Source organism: Rhipicephalus microplus, chromosome 9 (assembly GCF_043290135.1).
Source record: "Rhipicephalus microplus isolate Deutch F79 chromosome 9, USDA_Rmic, whole genome shotgun sequence".
Lineage (NCBI taxonomy): Eukaryota > Metazoa > Arthropoda > Arachnida > Ixodida > Ixodidae > Rhipicephalus > Rhipicephalus microplus.
In genome coordinates this window covers 3,170,346-3,185,756 of record NC_134708.1, presented here as the reverse complement: position 1 = coordinate 3,185,756, position 15,411 = coordinate 3,170,346, and the positions used below count along the sequence as shown (strand labels likewise).

Genomic DNA, 15,411 nt, shown 5'->3' with positions numbered 1-15,411 from the left:
CTCTCGGTCTCTTTCGTCACTTCGATTTGCCAATAGCCAGTCTTGAGGTCCATTGACGAAAAGTACTTGGCGTTATGGAGCCGATCAAGTGCGTCGTCTATTCGTGGGAGAGGATACACGTCCTTTCTTGTGATTTTGTTCAGGCGGCGATAATCGAAGCAGAAACGTAGGGTCCCATCCTTTTTCTTCGCTAACACCACGGGGGATGCCCATGGGCTCTTGGAAGGCTGGATAATGTCATCCCGCAGCATTTCATCAACTTGTCTCTTCATGGCCTCACGTTCTCGCGTCGAAACCCTGTACGGACTCTGACGGAGTGGTATGGCATTTTCTTCGGTTATGATGCGATGTTTCGTAATTGGGGTCTGCCGAATTTTCGATGACGACGAAAAGCAATCTTCGTATTGCAGGAGCAGGGCCTTGAGCTGTTCTTGCTTATCGTTCGGAAGTCTGGGATTGACGTCGAAAGCTATGGGAGGGGCTTGGTTCCTCTGAGCAGGTTCCGCAGAATCGGCGAGGGCGAAAGCACTGGTGGCTTCGAAAATTTCTTCGATGTATGCGACCGTTGTTTCTTTGTTAACATGTTTGTACTCATTGCTGAAATTCGTGAGCATAACCGTTGCTTTGCCTCCCCGCAGCTCTGCAATTCCTCTTGCGACGCAAATATTTCGGGTGACCAACGGATGCTGACTGCCTTCAACGACGCCTTTGAAGTCAGGTGATTCAGGAGCGCCGACTGAAATAATGACGCTTGAGCGAGGCGGAATGGTGACTTGTTCTTCCAGCACATTCAAGGCATGGTGTCCCGACGGCGTGCGCGGCGGTAGTGCTTCTTCTGTGGATAACGTTATCGACTTTGTTTTTAGGTTGATGACAGCACCATGGAGGCATAAGAAGTCCATGCCAAGAATGACATCTCTCGAGCAACGCTGTAGGACTATGAAGTCTGTAGGATAAATACGGCCGTTAATGGTGACTCTCGCTGTGCAGATTCCTGCAGGCGTTATGAGATGACCTCCGGCTGTGCGGATTTCAGGGCCTTTCCAAGCTGTCATAACTTTCTTTAACTTCGCGGCGAACGACCCACTGATGACAGAATAGTCGGCTCCAGTATCGACGAGAGCGGTCACACTGTGGCCGTCGATAAGAACGTCGAGGTCGCTAGTTCGCCGTCTCGCATTACAGTTAGGGCGTGGCGTCGGGTCACGGCTGCGTCGGCTTGTTCCGCTGCTTCCATGTTGCGTCGTCAGGCCACCTTCAGTAAGTGAGCTTTCGCCGTCAGGGCTTTGCCTGGTTGGCGTTGTGTTCGGAAAGCTCCGTCGCGGCGTCGTCGTCGTCGGAGGATCTTCGGTAGTTCGTCGCACAGCAACCGCACCTCCACCGGTTGCTGCCCTTAGTTTCCCGGATACGGGCTAGGAGACCGGCCCCGCGTTGGGCCAGAGTACTGTCGGTGGTGCGGTGACGTGCGGCGGCTGGGCGACGGCGAACGCGAAGGACTTCGTGGTGTCCATTGAGTTCCTGCCAGGTAGTCGGCGATGTCACGTGGCCGATCTCCTGGCTGTGGACGCGGTGCATTGACGGCGAAGCCACGCAGTCCCATCTGTCGGTACTGGCAACGGCGGTATGTGTGCCCCGCCTCGCCGCAGTGGTAGCACAGCGGGCGGTTGTCAGGTGCACGCCAAACGTCCGTTTTCCTGGGTGCACTGTGCTGGCCCGCTGGGGAACGGTAGGACGTCGGTTGGGGTGGTGGCGGCAGTGGCGTCTGGCGACGGAAGTGTGACGGGGCGGCGTTTTGGTGTGGACGGGGAGGAGCGTTGTGGTGCACTGCAGCGGCGTAGCTCATTGTTTCTGGCTCGGGCGGCGGTGTTTCGGGAATTCGAAGCGATTGCCGGACTTCTTCTCGCACAATGTCGGCGATCGAATCCACTTGAGGCTGCGCCGAAGGCAACAGTTTGCGCAGCTCTTCCGGCACGATCGCTCGGATCATTTCACGCAGGTCGTTGGAGTCACTGGCTTGAGCAGCAGCGCATTCTGGAGTCAGGCGACGATTATACTGTCTGGTGCGCATGTCCAGCGTTTTTTCGATAGTGGTCGCCTCGGATACTAATTCTTGGACGGTGTTTGGTGGATTCCTCATTAGTCCCGCGAAGAGCTCCTGTTTGACCCCTCGCATGAGGAAACGAACTTTTTTTCCCTCAGGCATGTCTGGGTCAGCGTTGCGGAATAGGCGGGTCATCTCCTCTGTGAAAATTCCAACCTTTTCATTTGGTAGCTGAACCCGGGTCTCGAGAAGAGCAGCGGCCCTCTCTTTGCGAGCGACGCTTGTAAACGTTTGCAGAAATGCGCCGCAGAAGACATCCCACGTTCGGAGCGTGGACTCCCGATTCTCTAGCCAGGTCCTTGCGGTGTCTTCAAGGTAGAAGTACACACGACGGAGCTTTTCTTCGTTGTCCCAGTGGTTGAGGGCGGCCACAGATGTCACGGGGTCGTGACGTGCCAAAGACAGAAAACTTCGTGTTGGGATTTAACTGTTTATTTGGGCGAACCTGTTCCCGGTAAAGGGAAAGTCTAATTACAGCAGCAGTCTTGCACAGATAGCAGTCTCGGACTGATAGCGGCGAACGCAGCGTCGGCCTTCGATCAACAACTGACAAGCGGCGAAGCGCGTCGGCATTTATACTCCTGCCGTCGAATGTTCTAGCGCTATCGCTGGCGGCGGCGTACGTTCCAGAACAATCTGTACCATTCGCACAGTGGGCGTGATCTTATCGGAATGATCTACTACAGTCCGGAACCCTCTCGAAAACTGCAGGCGCGGTTTGCGCTGAGAATCGTGTGGTGTTTGGGACGATAACAAAAACTTGGGAAACGGAACGCGGCAATACAAATAAGGTCGAAACTTTGTAAGCGCCCAGACGATCGCCAGGCACTCTTTTTCCGTGATGGTGTAGTTTGTATCGGTTCTCGTGAGTGTACGGCTTGCATATGCCACGACATAATCAGGGAACCCGGGTTTGCGCTGCGCCAGGACAGCGTCGAGGCCTACACTACTGGCGTCCGTGTGCATCTCCGTTGGGGCCGTAGCGTCGTAGTGGCGGAGAATGGGAGGAGACGTCAACAAATGGCAGAGCTTCAAGAACGCGTTGTCGCACTCTGACGACCACGAATTGAGGGGCCCGTTACTTCCGAGGAGCTTCGTCAGCGGTGATATAATCGTGGCAAAGTTTCGTATGAAGCGTTGGAAGTATGAGCACAGGCCCACGAAACTACGCAGTTTTTTGACGGACGCAGGTTTTGGGAATTCGGCCACAGCCCGAAGCTTGGCTGGGTCAGGAAGAATGCCATCCTTGGACACAACGTACCCTAGGATGGTGAGTTGGCGTGCTGCAAAGCGGCACTTCTTCAGATATAGTTGCAAGTCGGCATTGCTCACACATGCGAAAACTTCTTTTAGACGTTGGAGATGCATGGAGAAATCTGGAGCGAAGACAACAACGTCATCGAGGTAACACAAGCACGTGTGCCATTTCAAGTTGTGCAGAACGGTGTCCATCATGCGCTCAAATGTCGCAGGTGCATTACACAGACCAAATGGCACGACGTTGAATTCGTACAAGCTGTTGTGTGTGATGAACGCAGTCTTCGGTCGAGCGTCATCAGTCATGGGTACTTGCCAGTGCCCCGAGCGCAGATCGAGAAAAGAAAAAAATTGGGCTCCGTGAAAGCTGCCAATTGCGTCGTCGACGCGCGGCAGTGGGTATACATCCTTGCGAGTGATCTTATTGAGCCGTCTGTAGTCCACACAGAACCGCACAGAACCATCTTCCTTCGCAAGAAGAGCAACAGGAGATGCCCATGGACTGTCCGAGGGCCGAATGACATCGCGTCGGAGCATATCGTCAACCTGCTTGTTAATTTCCCGGCGTTCAGCAGGCGACACGCAATATGGACGTTGCCGTAAAGATACATGGGCACCAGTTTTGATACGATGCGTAACAGTGGACGCGCGACCGAGAGAACTTCGCCCGACATCGAAAGAAGAACGGTATTCTTGCAACAGGTCTAGAAGCAGGGAACGCTGTACTGACGTAAGGTTGTCATCAATGTATCGGCCAAATACATCAGATGATGGGTCAGAAGTAGAAACAGCACTGATAGTATGCGAATCGGGACAACGCGAGTCTTCGGGTACGTCCAGGACTTGTGCGTCGTCGACTGGTTCCACTCTGCCGAGACATTCCCCTCGAACCAAGGTAACAGTGTACGGGGATGGGTTGGTCACGAAAATAGCGGCGTTGCCCTGGGTGATTTGCACAGTCGCGAAAGGTACTAGCAACCCTTTCCTTCTGGAAGCATGGTCTGATGGCGAAACGAGTGCAATTGTGTCGGAGAGACCGGTGCAGTAGACCGATACACCCATCTTCGAGCTTGGAGGCACTATAGTATCATCTTTCACGAGAATCTTGCTCATTGTTGAGGGACCGTCTTCTGGCGTCAAATGCGAGAAGGGCGAGAGTTCAATTTCGGCGGCGGCACAATGAATGACGACGTCGTTGCGGGAGAGAAAATCCCATCCCAGGATGACGTCATGAGAGCATGCAGGAATGATGATGAATTGCGTGACATACATAACGTCCTGAATGACAACGCGAGCTGTGCAGCCTGCTGTAGGATGAATATGATGTGAGCTAGCGGTACGAAGGGACAACCCAGAAATCGGCGTCGTCACTTTTCGAAGCAAGCGGCAAAGGTTTCCGTTCATACTGATACTGCAGCTCCAGTGTCAATAAGAGCAGATGCATGAACACCGTCCACAAGCACGTCAATGACATTAGGTGGGCGGCTCTGAGGGCTTTCACAATGCGATAGCGTCGCAGTGCTTGCCTCTGGGACTGCGACGACTAGTTTTCCCGCTCATGAGCAGCCGAACTTTGCCGCATGAGGGACAGAGACCGACGTAGTGGAGACAGTGACTTTCAAGAAGACGGACCTGGGTGAGACGACAGTGGCACAGACGGCAGTTCGCCGTTATACGAATGGCTAAGGTGGCCAGCAACAGGAGAAGAAATGGGAGCCGGCTGTAGTCGAGAGCAATAACAGGCTACGTGACCGGTGTAACCGCAAGCAAAGCAGATGGGCCGGTTGTCGGGTGTGCGCCATCGGTTTGCCGGGGTGGGTCTCGCCCGGAACGGTGGCTGGAAAGGCTGCATGATGGGCTGAAAATGAGTCTGAGGGGTTGCGCCAACATACGTAGCCGGCATAGCCGCTGCAAAGGATGGAGGTCGTGCGGCAGCTTCGGCATAAGTCAGTGGGGTGGGCGGTTGAACGACTGGAGGCGGCCTGGCGACAACTTGGGCGTAACTTGGGGGCGCAGGGGCCGGAAGCTGTTGTGGTTGGTATGCAGGCATGACCTCCGCTATTTCCTGCTCAATTGCTCGGCGGATGGGTGGAAGAATGGTAGTGGCCGATTGTTGAGCAGCCGGTAGGTGGGCAAAGGACAGGAGAGAGAACTGCCGCGCGATTTCCTCACGTATGAAGGACTTGAGGTCTGCCAGCAGTGCCACCTGATCACAGCTCGCCTCCAAGCCTGCAAGCCCTGGATCTTATGGTGTGGAGCGACGGGTCATGGAATGCTGCCGGCGGAGCTCCTCGTAGCTCTGGCACAGCGTGATGACCTCAGCTACTGTGCCTGGGTTTTTGGCAAGCAGCATCGTAAAGGCATCATCGTCAATGCCCTTCATGACGTTCCGGATCTTGTCTGATTCGGACATGCTGTCGTTGGATTTCTTGCACAGGTCCAGGACATCTTCAATGTAACTGGTGAATGATTCACCGGCCTGCTGAGCGCGTTCGCGTAAGCGCTGCTTGGCTTGCAGCTTACGAACGGCAAGGCGGCCAAAAACTTTGGTGATAGCGGTCTTGAAATTGGACCAGGTTGCGAAATAGAACGCGTGGTTGGTGTACCACAAACTTGCAACGCCCGCAAGGTAGAACACCAAGTTTGTCAACTTGCCGTGGGACATGGGCTGAGAGGCGCTGTGGGACATGGTAGATTGCAGAGTACGTGAGCGTAGTTCCAAGGGCATCGAAGGGGATCGTAGCACTCTCCACCAATTTGTTATGGCGTTTATTAGCAGGCACACAGCGAGTATACACAATGGCGACAGTAACGGCCAAGCACGGACTCTCCGCGCGAGCGGCGTTCTTTTTGGGTAGACCCACTAGAAAGCACTTGAGAGTTCGTCCCATTTCAGTGTTCGGCGGCTTCTCTACAGAACGAATAGTTGAGTATTCGAATTCGCTTCGATTCGAATTTAAATTATTGATATTTTCGAAGTATTCGCAATGAACAAATGAATGTATATTAATTCGTAGGTCATCGCCTGTAAAGGTGGTTTTACTGCAATGTGGGAGTGCTGAACAGTGAAAGCACCTTCTTAAGGAACAGTTGCTTTGCCGTGAAGCCTTCCTTCAAATTAAAGGGGCCTTGCATCAATAACTGAACATGGTCAGAAAATGCTGCCGATCGGTAGTCGAGGCTGCCGAAAACACGCGAGGCAAATATTGTAGCGCAGTACATGGCCTGTAATTGACAATAAAATTTCAAAGCTAGAAACTGCTTTCTTTCCTCGGCAAATTATACAAGCTCGAAAATTACTTGTCACAGCCTAGAAAAAATATATGGCTCTGGTCACAGGCATTGGCTGATTTGAGCATGGTGCGCTTGTTGTTACCGGGGCTGCCACTTGTCCACAAGTCTGTGTGCGATCGCACTGAAAAGCCGCGTATTCGAAGAAAAAAAAAGAGGTTCTCAGAACATGAGGTGCATGTGGAGTATTTTCTTTCGCCGTGCCATTCCTCCCTGCTTAGCTTTTAGCTATTTTGTCAAAACGAGAAGAGAGAATGCAATTGCAGCTTGCGCCAATTTTGGGAACTCTGCTCATATTGGACTGATTCTAGAAACTTTGCTGCAGTAAATTTGTGAGGCAACAAGCATGTTTACTGGCTGCATGGCTACTTGAAAAAGTGTTGCAGGGCCCCTTTAAAGGAACATGTTACCCTCAAATCAATTCTTCATTTTATTAAGCTTATTATGACAGCTTATGATAATCCTAGTACAATAAATTTTAAAACACTAAGTATCTCACAGGTTATCACTCGAATCCTACCGAAAATACTACTCAAGGTTGTTTTGACTTCCTTTGAGTGAAAAACTAAATGGCACTTGCATAGAGACCCTGTTTGAATTAAAAAAAAATATCGTGCAGGTTAGTTTTGTCATAATAAATATTTCCTTTTTTTATATGTCATACATACCATTCGAATTCGATTCGAAACTATTCGATCGAAATCACTATTTGCTTCTGATTCGCTTCGAACCAAAAATTCACTATTCGCACAAGCCTACAAAACAGCTCATACCACCAGATAAAAAAAAAAGTCGATGTGTTTCAAAACGGAGGGCGCAGGAATAAGTACATAATGCATGGTCTGAGAGAGTTACGCACCGAGACTACCAAAATTTTTGCAGAGACGGCAAGAAATGGAGAAGCATTCCTACGAAATCCGGACATATGAGCGAATAGCATCGTTACCTAAAAACACCTTGTATTCATTTTCACCTTCCTCCCCCCAGGTACGTATACCAAGGCAAACAACAATATTTGCTAGTGTTTTATGTGCCATAGCCACAATGTGATTATAAGGTGTGCAGAGCTGTTGTTCTTTAGCTACATGCAGATGTCAAAAACAATTGCCTCCATCGCAAATTCCAATCACAAGTGGGCAGATTTTTAGGCAATAGAAAAGTGCATTGTGGGCGAGAAAAACAGGCAGACAAAATACTGTCTTATGCCTCCAAAATCATAATTAGAGACACAATACATTTTTCATTAATTAAAGTAATCTAAAACAAAGACATGGGCGACCTGTATTTGCAATAGGGGCAAACAATGTTATTTTTTGTAATACCACACAAGCGCCAACAGTTGAACATAGGCATGCATTTCCCGTACGGTTAACAGAATTGGACACAGTCTTGAATTTTATTGTCTAGCATGGCGAGTCTAGTCGCTCCTGGGTCTGTGTCATGTAGTCATGGCTATGAAGGAGCTGATAGCAAGGCCCCCGAAAAACCAAAAGGCTGGGATGGCGGGTCTAATTGAGTAGGGTACCCTGTTTGTGAACACCATGAGTGGCCCGTCACCAGGTCTGGGCTTATAGAGCTGACAAGAATATGGTTGGTCAAACACGTTATTCCGATTTCAGCTTTGTATCTTTGGAACTTTGCCATATCTTGTCCTGAAATTTCGAGTGCTGAATGAGAAAGAGAATGCACTTTCTCATTCAGCACACGAAATGAGAGTGCATCAAAACTTGACCCTGTAACTTTTCTTACTTGCTTCTGGAGAAGCACCGAAATTCAGACTAGTGCACAAAGTTCAACGTACCTTTTCTCGAAAACCAAGAACATTATGACATTGATATGTGGCATGCTTATTCAAAATTATAGTTATTATAATCCAAACCTACAAAAACTGCCCTTTTATTTACCTTGCAAGATAAAAAAGTGTTCTCACTTGCCACGTAGCGGGAAGAATACTTTCTAATGATTTTTTTTTGCTTAATTTTATCTTAAACAGTTTTCCAAAATTTTAGATTGAGACTATTTGGAAGGGATTTAACCTGACAATTTTGAGGACAATAACTCAGACAGTCTTTAAGGAAATTAAGAGGGAAAACTAAAAAGAAATCTGTATGGATTTCCTTGTGGCTACAAACGGCTAGTTGTCTTCCACTACCTTGTGGTTTCTGCAAAGCTCCTTTGCAATACTTGTGTTTATGTGCTTTGAGTTGCCAATGAATTCGCCCTCACGCTGTCAACTGCTAGCTTCCTGGTTAGCTCAATGGGTAGAGCGACTGCCCCGGAAAGGTGTTGAACGCGGGTTCACACCACAGCCCAATTTTTCAGCAACTAAGAAGCTTTTCTTTCTTAGAAGAAATCCATACAGATTTTCTTGTGGCTTTGTATACAAACAGAGGGTTCTCTTTTTTCCGTTACTTAATTGTAGGTATAACCACGTGTCTCCAGTTGGCTTTAACCTATGCGACACTGTTGGAGCATTGCTTGCTATCCAGCTGCAGGTGTATACTTAGTACAAGTCTTTTTTTAGAAGACCAGCATCCTTAAACGTTTCACGGGGCATTCTTTATCATCATGGCTTTCGCACATAAAACCACATATCCTATGTCTACCTTATCCTTAGGACAATAGATTAAGCCACAAAGTCATCATAGCTCTCAATACAGCTCGCACAGACTGTCGCTAGCTGCTTTGTTAGTCCACCTTGACAACAGACCCTAGTTAGAACAGTCATTGCTTGAATGCCAACATGATCTGCCTTCACACAGAAAATCAATCAGGGCCTTATTGAACTTTTTGCAAGAATTGGCCTATCGAATAGGCTATTTTTTCCACATGTACTCTTTTTCCTATCCTTCTGACCTATCCCAAGCGAGTTGAAGGCACGCAGTTGTCTTTCATAAAAGTGCAGCACTTTGTACCTGTTTGAAGTGTTGTCACAGTCCTCTGAAACTTGGCATGGGCAGTGGCCAACTTGGAGAAGGATGGATGACTTAGCTGGGAACCTTCCTCAACGCGCCATGAGTATTCAGCCAGCTCAGTTTGAAAGAAGAGCACTATATCAAGTGCTTCATTCAGCAGCTTGCGCACAGGTACTGCCTTGCGTCCCAGAAGAAGCCTGGGCAGAACAGATGGCGATGCACAGTGTGACTGAAAACTACGAACAGTCCTGTGCTGATATGAGGCAGCAGCAAAAAGAAGGGACAAACACATCCACTGCACAGGACAACGAAGGAGCTGGAAGCAGCTACATGTCAAAGCGAGGATGCACAGAGTTCAGCAATGTTCGGTGGGCACAAGCCATGCTGCTGGCAAAAGTTTTTCAACAGAATAACCAAGCTGGCAAGTTTGTCAACAATGGTGGCATGATTTGCTCCAGTGCCATCTAAGCATGCAGGTACTTTGGCGTAAGCGGTGCACGCTGCAGTTGAATGGGTGCAGTGCGGCGCAGTTGGACCACCACTACATTTACTCAGAGATTAAAAGGGGTGCACGAAACCAATCACATTGAAGGCTACAACTAAGCAGCGATTCTGTCAACTGTGATAGTATTGAGGCCAAGATAGATATGCAAATTACAAAGTTGTAACATTTAAGGCCACTCTATTTGTGCACTGACATCCTACAGTGTAGTATGCACGCATGATTGCATGTAGTGATCTGAATCAAGAGTATGCGGGCGAAAGAGCATTGGGTCGGCTCTGTCTTCCCACAACTCTCTTCATAAAGAGCTCTCACAAAAGCATCATGGAAAGCCCAGCTTCCAAAGTCACATCCACGAGAAGTTGCTGTAAGTACTATAATGTAAACACTGGGCGAAAAGCGGTAGCCGCGCCGGGACAGTTACAACAAGAGCTGGATGAGTATAGGCGCAACGTCGCGGCAGCAAGCAACCAGGCACTTCTAGCTCGTGCTTTGCGCCAGCATGTCAATGTGTCTGCAGCAGTGGGCATTCCTCTTCATCACAACTCGTCCGCCATACGAAGAGGCCATCCTGGCAACTACCGAAGAATATAGTACTACCAGATAGTAATATGGTTTGAAATGCTGTACGTCAACAATTTCATGACCCCGAAAGCACTGGTCTGTGAATGGCGTAAATGGTTTAACGATGTAGTTGACATGTGACATCTGGCGACAACATGGTAGGGTCCCTGATATTTTGAAAAAAGCTTTTAGGAGAGACGATAGATATAGCGCGTGAACAGAACAATGACAAGGGACACCAAGGAGACGTTGTCTTCCCTTGTCGTCGCTCTGTTCTCGCGCTATAACTATCGTCATGTAATACCAACTAGCCCAAACAGCCACACATATGAGGAAAGGCCTGTTGCTGCCGCCTATTTCTGCCCTTCTCATGTCCTAACAGACTCTCCCCTCCTTTGCGGTTCGTCGGCGCTGGGGGAGCGGGAACAACGTTGACCCCTCTCACCCAGATGTCGACTGTGGCGCTGCGGTAGAGTTGCCCTGGAGATAACTCACGAAAAGACGAAGGGTTAGCATGCATTTCTTTCCCGTCCGCCCGCTCTCTTTGTTTGGCACTCGCTTGGACTTCGCCAATGGCGCCCTGCGCTCGTGGCGAACGCTTACCTTTCGTTGCCGCTTTTGAACGCTAGGCCGAAGAGCGGTGCGATGTCTTCGCGCGTGGTCCTACTACCCTGACCCGTACCTCTCGAAGCCAACGCAAGCGGATTTTGCCCTTGCTCGAGCGATCGGGCCCTGCGGTCACAGATACTGAGAGCAACACAGCATAGTTTTGAGGGCTCGTTTTCCCTCAGGGGCGTGTCACTGTGAATCCCTTTTGCCCACAAAGACATGCTCCCGGCCCTCTTTGTGTAGTACTTTTAGCCCGAGACATGGACAAGCCTCGTTTGCTCCTGCCGCCCTTTTCAACAAGGGCTGTACTGCGTTGTGGTGTTGCCGCAGGCAATAAATTGTTGTGACCATTTCAGAGCAGTACTGTGTACTTGCCACGCAGCGCTCAACGCCTTGGCTGTCCGAACGCGCGTGTGCAGTGGCTTTAGTCACGGGAGGCGACGGTGAACGCGGCCCCGCGGCTCCCTAAGACCGAACCCACGCTAGTTGCCATACTCCTTCGAGATACGCTGTACACTATAATGGGCAGCTGGAACCCAAAGGCACACATGGGTGTTTGGAAGAAAGTAAGGGTATGGGTGGTCACCGTCATGCCGAGATTTGTCGCGCTTTTGGGCAGCTTCAGATATGGGCGTAGACTCGGGTGAATCGCAGGTGGTGGGGCTGAATGACATTTAGTGTGTGGCGATAGGTTTGCACTAGGCTTATCTACTAAGCGCAACCGTGTAGGAATGCGACGTCATCTACTGCCGCTGCGTGTGAGGACGCTGCGGCCGAGTTCGTCGTTTTCTTTGACACAGCGCAGAAACCACGCACAAGGCAGGAAAACGAGAACAACGGGTTTATTAACCCAAGATGCAGCACAGTGCGACACTGACGGGCTTGCAGGCCGTATAGAGAACTCTGCAAGACTGAGCAAGTATGCTTGCCTAGGGCGCGACGACTCCCGCACAAGGCCCAAAGTAGAACGCAAGAACGAGAAGCTGCCTGCTGAGCAGCGCGTCAACCCCTTGTGAAGGCCTGAGAGCATCTCCCGCGACGAGTGAATCCTCGGGCGCAACATAGCTCGTAGGAGAGGAGGATGTCACGCGCGCCCAAAGGGAAATGGCGCTGCGTTGTGACGTAGGCCCGCGCAGCATAGCGTGCCTGGACATGCCAGCGCAGGACGGAGCCAAAGCTTGACTCGCCCAGACCAAGAGGCGCCCTGGCAACCATCTTGGCGAATGCCGGTGATTATACACGCGCCCGGGCTACGCGGTCGGGGCACGCGAGGCAGCTGGGGAACTAGGCGCCTGGTAGGGGGCCGCTCTCGATTCCCACATCCCCCCCTCTTAAGACCGAGGCCACCCTAAAGACGCCGTAATAAAAGCATCCACCGACACCGAAAAAACAGGTCCAGCTCAGTGCCGTCCACGAGATCGTCAGGCGCCTTGGTGTCTTCGTTCGGTGGCGTTTCGGCAGAAACCTGGGGCCGCGGGAGGGCGGCGGACACCGCAGCAGCGATGGCTGACTTGAACGAAGAGTCCGCGATGAGCGCCGCCACGACCGCCTGAACGGAGTTGGTCGACAGGGCGGGTTGAAGGCTCGGGCCAGGCGGCACCACCGGAGTGGACAAGACTGCAGGGGCACCGCCGGACTTCGCTCGGTGAACCTGCGAACGAAGGTAGGTAGCCTCGTGCACCAGCAGGACACTGCAAGCCTCACAGTAGGAGGCCTCAGGAACAGGCGGCATCGAGGCACTTCCGGAAGCGTCGAGCAGGTCCGAAAGGGTGCATCCGCGGAAAGGACGCGGAACGGACTCGGGGTCTAATCCCACCCAGACTTTGCGTTGCTTGGACCAGCGACGAGTCGACACGAAGGCGATCAGAGCCTCAGTGCCTTGTTGGAACGTTCATGTAGCGACTTGACGACGAGGCGGTGTCCTGTTGGCCGGGGCCGGGGGAGCATTTGACGGAGCGGGCATGGACGCGGCCGGTGCCTGCGGAACGACCGAGCGCACGGCTGATCTCCCGGGTTTTTTCTTGGAGGAACGGGCCATCAAGGAGGACATCACGATTGCTGGGGTGTCGGTGAAAAGCCAAAACGCAACTGAAAGTGCGGCCTCGGAGGCGCGACAGGCTGGCCCAATAAAGAGAGCCTACTCCGAAGGATTGAAGGTTGCGTGAGCCAATAGGGCGCATGCTTCCCTTTTCCCGCCGACTATGCGGAAGATACCCAGTGGGAGAGTGAGCCACCGGGGAAAGGGCTTTTCTCTCCCAAGCAGCTGGGAGAGCTGGGAGAGCTGGGAAACGGGTGGATATTCCGCACGCAGCGCGTGTAGTGGTGTTCCCAGGAAGAAAGCTCGCCAGGTAGCCGTTACTGTTGCTGCTGTATGGGCTCTCGCACAGCAGCTATAATCCAGAAATTTCGCTCCGCAATTTGGTAAGAGCATGGATCTTCCGCGGCTGCCCCGCCACCGACGAAGCGTGAAGCGGCGGCGGCGTGCACAGCGCACCAAGTAAGGGCGAGTGCTTGTTATTACGCACGGGTAAGCGCGAGGCGGGCAGGCGGGCCTGCATCCCACAAGCCGGCATTACCGCGGTTCTCGCCGCTGCGGGCCCATGTGTAGGTGTGCCCCTTTTCCCCCTTCCATTCCAAACCAAAGTTAAAAAATCTTCTTTTGTGCGTTAGCAGTGCCACGCTTCTAGTTAGCGTAACATATGTGGGGCCGTGCTGCATACGGAGGGCACTTTACCAAATAGTTTTCTGCGATGTCTGGGTCGTTTGCTCCTCGCTTTTGATGCCGTGCGGGCGTGCATAGTTTCACTGTGTGCGTACGGTGTGGCCCTCGACAACGTTCAGCTTTACTTTCTTTTTATTGCAATAGCGATTATATGGACAGTCTCGGCTGGTTTTTTGCCGCAGCCCCCATTCACCGTATATGTATAGGTATCTATATAAACGAAAACTCAGGAAAGAAAAAAAAGTCACCCGGGCTCCTTCTCGTATCCAGTAACACGGTAATGTAAAGAAGTCTATGTACAAGCTATAAGCCCCTAATGGAGGACCCCTGGCACGAAATTATAAAACTCAAGATTATAAAACTCAAGTATTGCATGTGAAGACCCTTCTAAACGATTATTAGTGACAAGCGTTGTATAAGATATTTTATTTTCGTTTTGAAGTAAGGGTACGTGCTTGTCAGGTGCAGTTGTCATTTCCTGTGGTTTAAGGTAAACAGGGGGCTTCTCTCGTGACGTTGCAGAGGTCAAGCAAGCGTTGTTCGCGTCTGAGAACATTTTGGCTGCTTATGTCGAGAATGCTTTTCTTCTTTAAAAAAGGAACACACTTTAAGCATCCACATTGTTTCATTCTTCACCATCCGCAGGTCCCCCTATTTGAAAATGTCACGGAAGCTTGAGTGCATGTAGTCTGAGGCACTGCCCCACTGTGGGGCACTTGGTTTCTTATGGTATTTAGGTGGGCGTTTCGAACTGACACAAGATCATTCTGAATTAATGATGCTAGCATCAATTACAAGGTGCGTTACAGCATTTATAATTTAGTACAGTAAAGCCCCTTCATGGTATTGGAGAGAATGCCCGAATTAACCGAGCATACGAATTGTCGCGAGCACGAACAAAACACTTGAAAAATCTCTCCTACATCATGAGACTTGTAGTTATTAAAAAAAAGTGACAGCTTTGCCGAAAAGGCGAAGCAATGAACGCAATAGCAACAAATTAAAAGGTCAAGCGCAGAATGGAAAGCAGATTGAAACATGCCCTGCGTTCTTCACGTACAAATGACGCACAAAACGTACTTACAGGTACAAGCGCACGCGAATAAGCGTCACGTTTGTTACTTTGCAGTGTCTGAAAAGTGCGCCCTTTTCGCAAACGGAGACTGCAACGATTGGAGTGACCTTTGTGTGCCCCGTAACTACAGCAAAATCGTTCCAGGTAAAACCCGAGGCCAACCAATGCGTACGACCTTCCCCTCCTCGCCGCCGTGAGATAAGGGCACGTGAGGGAGTTCTCTAAGCTGGGCGAAGTACGCGTAGGAGATTCGCGCGATGTGGCGACGTGCTCTCATTGCGCCAATTTGCTGGTAATTCTGAAAACACAATTCTCCCTCCCCTCACCCCTTTGAGATGCTCGTGAGCAGCGGTACGAGGTAGATGTAAGTAGTTT

The 15,411-nt window shown here is 50.8% G+C and overlaps 1 protein-coding gene across 4 annotated transcripts in view; it reads right to left on the bottom strand.

Moving 5' to 3' along the window:
- Positions 1–15,411, bottom strand: part of Grip163 (gamma-tubulin complex component 6) — a 212,119-nt gene that overhangs the window by 12,199 nt on the left and 184,509 nt on the right. For 3 of the 4 annotated variants that reach the window (XM_075872979.1, XM_075872980.1, XM_037415301.2), the window contains one exon: positions 9,565–9,761. The exons of the other annotated variant lie outside the window; for it this stretch is intronic. In XM_075872979.1, the coding sequence (XP_075729094.1) occupies positions 9,565–9,761 (197 nt within the window). The remainder of the gene's footprint in view (positions 1–9,564; positions 9,762–15,411) is intronic. 4 annotated transcript variants of the gene reach the window in all.